We start from the raw sequence: 8,830 nt of genomic DNA, 5'->3' as shown, positions 1-8,830 counted from the left end.
GACTCCATTGTCGTTTTTAAATGAGATATCTTTGCAACTGTTCGCCCCTCCCCGAGCCAGCGGGGAGCCGCCCGTATCCCTGGAAGCGAGAGGTAGCGGGGAACAAAAGGCAGACTCCGAAGTGACACTGGAAATAAAAGGGAGCTTTGGTTACCCCCAGGGAAAGGTCGAGGGGGAAAGGTCGCCTTCCCGCCAGCGCACGTACTCCCGGCGGGCGCGGGGCGGCGGCTCCGGTCCAGAAGCAGCCTCGGGAGTGAGAGTGAGTGCGGAACCGCCCCTCCGAATGGCAGCACGGGTCCAAGGGCAGTGTCCAAATCAAACCCGAGGGCAGAGGGGGGCCGCACCGCCTCTCCACTCCCCCGGCAGCCGGGAGCCTTTTTCCCCGTGGGGCTTCGATTCCTCGCGCGGAGTTCTGTTCCACCCGTGCCCGGGCACGGCGGCTGCACGGTACCCACCGGCGCCGGGCCGGGAGACGCCGTCGTCTCTAGAGGAGAGGGGAGGGCGCGGACCGGGCTGGCAGGTGGCCCACCTGCGGGTCGGTTTCCTCTTGGCAGTATGTGTAGGCGACAGAGCTGAGGACCAGAAATGTGAGCGCAAATATGTGCTCGTGCGCAGCCGCTCCCGAAGGCATGCACCCCGCCGTGTGTGTGTGCGTATCTGGGTATATAGACACAAACACGTAACTCCTGCGTTATCTGAAGTAATATACTGATAGCTGTATCTCAAAACTGATAAATGGATCGATCCTGGCAGGATTCTGTCTGTAGGTATGTGCCGATACTAAGTATTGTATGTATTTACGTCTGTATGAACCATGCCTATATTTTTAACTATATAGCATATAACTTTTTGCAAATTACCTCAGCCAACTTTGGCGAAACCACGTTCTGACTCGGCACCAAAGATGTTTTGGGGCTGCAACAAGTCCTGCACGCCTGTACTGTGGCAATCTACAGACGTGGCAGGAATCGCACACAGAGTGGCAATGAAGCCACTGCGCTAATTGTTGATAATAACGGTGCCGGGGCAGGTGCCAACCCACATCCCTGAACGATGCTGCCGGCGGCCCTCCGTGCCCGCAGCCACCGCCTGGGGCAGCGAGCAGGCGCCGGGCCTAGGCGTGCCACTGGGTCCGGGCGCGGGGCCCCCGCCCGCCCCGGCAGCCTTGGAGCCCGGCCCTGGCACCTCACTGCTGGCCCCTCCCTGGCCCTCTCGGCCGGGAACGGCCCGATAGAGGAAAAGCCGGGGGTCGGAGCATCGGGTCAGAAGAGTTCGGGCCCCAGCCGGGAAGTGGTTCAGGAGGACAAAGCCTCGCGAGTGGGCCCTGCATGCGAAATGCTCCACGCCCTGAGCAGCTGGAGGAGCAACTGGGCATGCACTGCGGAGGGGTGAGAATTTCCCTTTGGGGTTTTTCTTGGTTTGCTTGCTAAGATCCCTACCTCAGGGGAAGAGATTGTGACCCGTCCGCTGAGGCATTCCTCAGCCTCACAAAATGACCAGGGAAGGGTGGCTATTCCCCGAAAGGGAGTCGTCCCGCTGAGCCCCACCAACACGAGCTCTCGGCAGGACCGTGCTCCAGGCGCAGGGATGTGCCCGCGGTCACAGCCACACGGGGCCGCCCCGCGCGGCCGCTGCAGGAATGGCTCCTGCTCTCCCTTCCCGGACTCCGGGCGCGGTGTGCCGGGCACACTCTTCCTTTGGAGGGGTGTGCCGACACACATAAGGCACCGGACCTGAAGTCCTTCTGAGGGTCGGCCAAGAGGGAAGTATCGCAGCCAGTTCTCCCGCGGGGCATCTTTCCCCTTTTACAAGCTCGGGGCTTTGGGACGGGAATTTGAATCTCTGCGCGTATGTTATGCTTCCACTAATAAGCAGCACAGAAGGAATAGTTTACCCCAGCTCTCACTTCACCCGTTCTAGACTGCCAGATAGCACGGAGCGGGTTCGCGCCTTTCTATTACAAAGTTGCATTTGAATAGCGCAGTACACATCGTTCGGCCTCTGCCCCTCTCCCCCCGGAGCCCGCAGCCAACTTGTCTCGGGGCTGGACCCTGGATGGAGCTCTGCTCTGCGGGAGCCACGGACTCCGGGGGGGCTTAGAGGGCAAAGCGTTTGGGACAAGGGCCCGGACTGGGCTCTGAGCAGCCTTCTGTGCCCCCCGCAGTGGGTGGCGGATCCTCCAGCAGCCCCTCGCGGCGCTGCCTGGCCAAGCACGTTGGGCTCCCTTCGGGGAAGCACAGCGGCTCTCATAAAAAAGACATTGTTGGCTTTGGAGAGCCCTGCGCGCTCTTTCAAAAGGCCCTCCTTGAGTTCCCAGCCCCCGCAATCCAGTTGATGAGGAAACGCGCTGCGGTGTTGGTGGCACCGTTTCCATTGGGATTGGCACCGTTTGATTGACAAAGTCTCACATTCTTCCACCTCTCGAGTGTTATCAAACGGATTGTGTGGGGTCAGAAGCTATTGAAGGGACGTCCGTGTAGCCGCGTTCTGCAAACACGGGGTGAAGACCATGCCTTTTTCATGAAAATGCTTCCACCAGGCAAAACGCGGTTCATCTTCCCTGCTCTCCTCCTTAGCATTTCCTTTTACCTCGAGCGAGTCCCTAAGCTGCAGCATCAGGTAAACGAACATAGCTCCAGAGGCAGCCCAAGCAGGGACCTGCCGAGCGCTGCTCTCCCTCCCCTACCTCCCTCCCTCGCCGCCCCGGGTTGGGGAGCGCGGACACAAATCCGGCAGTGGGGGCTGAGAGGAGAGGGGTGGATTCCGAAAGGGCGGCAGAGGGGAGCAGCCGAGGCTCGACTGGCCCCGCAGAGCTACTTGGGGCGGTAAGGAGGATCGGGGGCTGCCCTGCTCCATCTCACTGGATGGATCCGGAGGGGCTGAAAACTGCAGGTGGGATCTTGCGGGGTGCAGAACCTCAGTATCCACAGACAGCGGTCAGCCCACTAAAAGATCTTCACCCCGCTGCTCTCTCTCTAATTCCCCTCCTCCAGCCCCCGAGCAGGGTCAGGGCCGGACTCGTTCGGCTCCATTTCACCAAGCAGCGTTTCGGGGGCTGCCCGAGCGCACCCCATAGAAGCGGCTGTGCCCGGGATGGTGCAGTATGGGCAGCCACCAGCCCAACCCCGGCTCCGCGGGTTATGGGGCACCGCCGTGCTACCTCCCGAGATTGATGTGATGGTGGATCCTTCGGTATTATTTTTTCCTCTATCCTCACCCTCCTGTTCTTAAAGGCCAATAAAGCAGGCACGGAGGTGATGGGCGAGGAATCCGAGGGAAACAGAAACAAACAAAACCCCACAAGGTGAGATCTCTTTTCAGGAGCAAACCCCAAGATCTTACTGAAAAATGCGCACAGAAAGGGGGATGGGGGGAGAAGAGACGCGGGAGTGGGAGGTAAGGGGAAATAAATACCCCAGGGATCTGGAAGGAAGTGATCCAAAGGTCCGGAGAGGAAAGAGGCCGAATTCAGAGAAGCCGCCCCCAGCCTGAAACTGCCCTTGTGCCCGCGGGACCCGACGGACCCCCAAGAGCCCACCCTGGGGCTGGGGGGATCCAAGCGGGGCCAGAAGGGCCGAGGGCCTGACGGAAGGAAAGTCCCCCGGTTTATGTGTGTGGAAAAGCTCACCTCTCGCGGAGCTGTAAAGTGTAATCAAGGCTGAGGCTTACACTTGAAGGATGTTAACTCTCATACGGGAACCTACTTTCTCCTAAACGGTTTCTTGCCTACTGAATGAGAGCCTCCCAATTGAGGCAAAATGATCCTTATGCGCTAATATCTAGCGTAGTCACAAAGCGACCGGCTATTTACGCTGCCACTTTAGACAAAGATATTTAGTTATTCCCGGGTAGCAAGTGCACTTTTGCATTTTTAAGCACGAACCAGCCGAGCACCAATATATTTACAAGTGCAATTACTAAATAGTTACTTGACACTTCAAAGTCACTGGGTTAACTGTACCTTCGCTGTAATTTCCTTAATATTCAGGTAATCGCTTTATTAAACGACTTTCCCAGGGCTATCGGCCGGGGTGTGAATTGCTCAGTGGAGGTTCCTCCCTTCCTCCCGAAGCGCACCGAGGTACGCGCGTGGGGACCAGAAGCTGTGACGGGCTACTCGCCGCGTGTGTGTGCGCGGAGATGGGAGTGGGTTCTCTTTTGTTCTTACGCAGGATCCCACAACTGATCCGAAAATGGCAGAAATTGAGGTTTTTTCTAAGTGGCAGGAGTTCGTTAGCAAGGTGGTGCGGCAAATGACCCGAGAGGTCTTCTTCATGCAGCTCCCGCGCTGTATAAATAACCTTAGGGAGCAGCTTCGGGTTCAGAGGGACCTCGGGAGCCTGGGGCAGCCTTTGCCTTTGGGAATAACGAGAGACGCTTTGCTTTATGCTGTTTCAGTAGTGTGTCTCTCGGAGCAATGTAATTGCTGCTCGTTTATGTAAACTTGCATCTTCCACCTCTCTCTGAGGTTTAAAAAAAAAAAAAAAAAAAAAAAAAAAAAAGACAAGAAAGCCTTAGGTAAATGGAACTTGTGGCTTCAGGGAGAGAAACGATCCTCGCACAGGGGGTCTCACACCGAGGGTCTTAGGGGGTACAGAAAGGTGCCTGGGATACCAGGTGCCACGGGGCGCCTAAGCAGCGGGAGGTGTTGCGGATCGCTGGCTGCGGAGCCCCTCCGGGCAGATCTGGGGGGCAGAGGAGGGTCGCTCCTAGTGCCCAGCGGCAGCAGTCCCGTGCCCGCAGCTCTCCCGACTGCTGCCTGCCAGCCTTCCCACCCGCGGCTGATATGAAATCCTTCCACACAGGCAGACGGGGGCTTTAGGCATTGCTCTCCATTACCCGTCCACAATATTGTAACCCCCGAGAAAAATAAAATGAGTTCTGCGCACGGGGTCTCTCTCTCTTTCCATCTCCCTGCCGCTCTCTCTCTCTCTCTCTCTTTTTTAAGACATTAAAAAAAAAAAAAAAAATCCTGACAAGTAAAACTTAAAGGTGTTTACCTTGTCATCAGCATGTAAGCTAATTATCTTGGGCAAGATGTAGGCTTCTATTGTCTTGTTGCTTTAGTGCCTATGCCCCGCCTCTGGTGGCAGCCTAAAACCTGGCGTCTGGCTAAAACAAACGAAAGGCAGCCCTGAGCCTCCACTCAATCCAATTAAGGCGGACTTCGTCCACTCGGTTACGTGTACATCCAACAAGATCGGCGTTAAGGCAACACCAGAATATTTGGCAAAAAAAAAAAAAAAAAAAAAAAGATTTGCCTCCCCTTCTTTTTTTTTTTTTTTTTTTTTTTTTTTTTTTTTTTTTTTTTTCTCCCTCCCCAGCCGCCGAATCATGTCGATGAGCCCAAAGCATACGACTCCTTTCTCAGTGTCTGACATCTTGAGTCCTTTGGAGGAAAGCTACAAGAAAGTGGGCATGGAGGGCAGTAACTTGGGGGCTCCCTTGTCAGCCTACAGACAGTCTCAGGTTTCGCAGCCGGCCATGCAGCAACACCCCATGGGCCACAACGGAACGGTGACTGCCGCCTACCATATGACAGCGGCAGGGGTCCCCCAGCTCTCCCACGCTACTATGGGGGGCTACTGCAATGGGAACCTGGGCAACATGAGCGAGCTCCCGCCTTACCAGGACACCATGCGGAACAGCGCTTCAGCGACAGGATGGTACGGCACCAACCCGGACCCCCGCTTCTCTTCAAGTAAGTGAGCCCGGGGCCGGCTGTCCACTGGGGGGTGGCTGCGTCCCTCTCTGCCCCTCCGCCCCGCGGTCGTCGGGGGCAAAAGTCGGCGCGGACCCCGCTCGCTCCCCTCCGCCTCTTTCATCCTTCTACCGGAGGATCGGGCCCCGTCCCCCCTCTCCGGGCTTTTCGCGGCAGCTCCCGGGGCGGCAGGCGGGAGGGGGGAGCCGGCAGCCGCGCATCGGCGTGGAACACAGCCCCAGGGAAGCCGGCACTGCCCGGCCCCCAGCGCTCCGCTCGACCCCGGCAGGACGAAGGGAAGCGGAGCCGCTGGAGCCGTGAACGAGCTGGGGGAACGGGAGAGCCCGGCTCGGCGGAGCCCCCGGCCGCGGGAGCCGTCGGCTGCAGGGACCGTGCGGCGGCACGCCTGCGGTGCGAGGGGCGAGCGGGGCCGGGCCGGGAGAGAGGGGGTCCCGCGGGCGGCGGGGGAACGAGAGAGGCGGCGGCTGCGGGAGCGGGGGCAGCGCGGGGCCGAAACGAGCCGCTGACAGCGCGCCCCTTCTGCCTTGCAGTCTCCCGCTTCATGGCGCCGTCATCGGGCATGAACATGGGCGGCATGGGCGGCCTGAGCTCCCTGGGGGACGTGAGCAAGAGCATGGCCCCGCTGCAGAGCACGCCGCGGAGGAAACGGAGGGTCCTGTTTTCCCAGGCCCAAGTTTACGAGCTGGAGAGAAGTTTCAAGCAGCAGAAATACCTCTCCGCTCCCGAGAGGGAACATTTAGCCAGCATGATCCACCTCACCCCGACTCAGGTCAAAATCTGGTTCCAGAACCACCGCTACAAGATGAAGCGGCAGGCCAAAGACAAGGCTGCGCAGCAGCAGATGCAACAGGAGAACGGCTCCTGCCAGCAGCAGCAGTCCCCCAGGAGGGTGGCGGTGCCGGTGCTGGTGAAGGATGGCAAGCCCTGCCAGGCGGGCTCCAACACCCCCACCGCAGCCATCCAGAACCACCCGCAGCAGGCGGCCACGACCATCACGGTAGCCACCAATGGCAACAGCCTCGGACAGCATCAGAGCCATCAGACAAACAGTGCGGGGCAGTCTCCCGACATGGGACAGCACTCGGCCAGCCCTTCCTCCCTGCAGAGCCAAGTCTCCAGTTTGTCTCACCTGAACTCTTCCACTTCTGACTATGGCACTGCCATGTCCTGCTCCACCTTACTATACGGTAGGACCTGGTGAAAGGATTAAAGAAAGCGAAACAAAACAGAACAAAACGAAACGAAACGAAACAAAACAAAAAGGAGAAAAAGAAAAAAGCAAATTTTCCCAGTCACGCAAATCTCTGTCCTGTCCAAAGTACTGGGTGCTTCTTCCTTTGCTCTTTTATTGTTTTTTTTTTTTCTTTTTTTCTTTTTTTCATTTTTTACATTTTTTTTTCTTTTTTCCCTAAAGCATTTTTTCGCCCCCCCGTTTTACTGAGTGGTTCTCTGAGAACCCCTAAGAGAGAAAGGGAGAGAGTGACTTTTTGTTCCGTTCTCTGATACTGTGACGGTTTTGGGTCTTTCTTTTTTCCCGTTTCCCCCCCAGCTTGCTGTGTGGGATGTTAAACCAATTCTGACCAATAACCACGGAGCAGTCTGCAGACAGGGGCCCGTCGGTAAGGCATGGCCCGAAGGCTCGGATTGCAGATGGACCCTTTGCCAGCGTCTAGGACTTGCATGTAAATATAGAGATTGGGGAGGATGGGGTTGGGTTTTTTCCCAAAAACGCGGTCGCGGCGCGCAGCCACAGAGCAACCTCCCCCACCCCCCGGCTCCGCTCCCAGCCTCGTCCCAGCGATGGAGCCGGGGGGCCACACGAGGCTTTGGCTTTTCTTTACGTTTGATGTGAACCTGTAGCTGTATAATGCTGTCAAAAGTTGGACTAAACCCATAGTTTTTAGTATCCTGTATATTTTGTTGTAAAAAGAAAGAAAAAAAAATACAATCAACAAAACCAACCCCACCCCCTTTTTTATGGACACTGATCGTCCCCTCGTAAACCCTCCGGCAGTTTGTTCTTTGCGCACGCCGCCTTTTCCTGTTGTAACTTATGTAGATATTTGGCTTAAATATAGTTCATAAGAAGCTTCTAATAAATTATACACATTGCGAATATTCTTTTTTTTTTTAATTTTTTTTTTAAATTTTATTTTCCTTCGGCTCCCTCCTGACTGACCCTCCTTTCCCCCATCTCTATTTTCTCGTTGGATGGAAACGGATCGGGACGCTGCGGGCTCCGGGACGCCCCCGCTTGGGGGGGCCGCGCCGGGAGGCGGCGGAGCGCGGGGCCGAGAGGCGAGTGAAAGCGCAGAGAGCGCGCGGAGATACTGGGCCGCAGGGGATGGGATCGGGCCCGAACTCATTGCCGCTACCGGGTGCAGGAGGGGGGGAGGCTCGGTCCTTTTTGCCGGAGAAAGCGAAGTGCTCCGGGAGGAGAGAGCCAAATGCCAAAGGCGCGGAGGAGAAAGAAGGGAGAAGTCTGATGACACTAGAAAAAACTAACGACAAACGTGCTGACAGTGTAGAACATGCGGCCGTTTTAAAGAGCGTCCAGTTTAAATACCTAATTTAAAAAAGAAATAATGAAAAAGAAAAAAAGAAAAAAAGAAAAAAAGAAAAAAAGAAAAAAAGAAAAAAAGAAAAAAAGAAAAAAAGAAAAAAAGAAAAAAAGAAAAAAAGAAAAAAAAAAGAACCATTTCTAGCAGGTTTTCCTATGTACTTGTATTTTAAGGGAAGTACAGTCACCTTATTTATAATCCAAATAAAAAGATAGTTTATTGTGTACGAATTGTAGTTTGGATTAACTTTCTTTAAAGGGCTGTACTGAATTTCCCACCCGCACACACCTCCCAGGCAGACAGGCGGCCGTGCAGCTCTCCTGTAAGCGTCAACCCCAGTCTCCAGGCGGGGGGTTAAGGGCAGGCTATGGCTCAGCATAGCACAGAGCACAGGTTGGACTTCCTTTTTTTTCTTTTTTTTCTTTTTCTTTTTTTTTTTTTTTCCTTTTTTCCCCCTTTCCCCTCTCTCTTTTTTCTGTTTTTTTTTTTTTCTTTTTATTTCTCTCTATTTTGTTTATTTATTTATTTATTTATTTTAAATTCCACT

General features: G+C 55.3%; 1 protein-coding gene across 3 annotated transcripts; it reads left to right on the top strand.

Moving 5' to 3' along the window:
- Nucleotides 1-563: 563 nt before the first annotated feature.
- NKX2-1 (NK2 homeobox 1) lies at nt 564-7,840 on the top strand. Of its 3 annotated transcripts, none has more exons than XM_015865025.1 (3): nt 564-1,388; nt 5,325-5,701; nt 6,253-7,840. In XM_015865025.1, exons 1-3 carry the CDS (start codon nt 1,054-1,056, stop codon nt 6,921-6,923), a joined length of 1,383 nt encoding a protein of 460 aa, XP_015720511.1. In that variant the 5' UTR covers nt 564-1,053; the 3' UTR covers nt 6,924-7,840. The 3 variants fall into 3 exon arrangements, with proteins under 3 accessions (XP_015720511.1, XP_015720513.1, XP_032300968.1); XM_015865027.2 differs by having other exon boundaries at nt 1,280-2,619; XM_032445077.1 differs by having other exon boundaries at nt 1,280-4,081.
- The last annotated feature ends 990 nt before the right edge of the window (nt 7,841-8,830 follow it).

The sequence above is a fragment of the Coturnix japonica genome, chromosome 5 (genome assembly GCF_001577835.2).
Source record: "Coturnix japonica isolate 7356 chromosome 5, Coturnix japonica 2.1, whole genome shotgun sequence".
Lineage (NCBI taxonomy): Eukaryota > Metazoa > Chordata > Aves > Galliformes > Phasianidae > Coturnix > Coturnix japonica.
The sequence above is the reverse complement of the archived record's forward strand: the minus strand, read 5'-3'. Positions and strand labels throughout refer to the sequence as shown.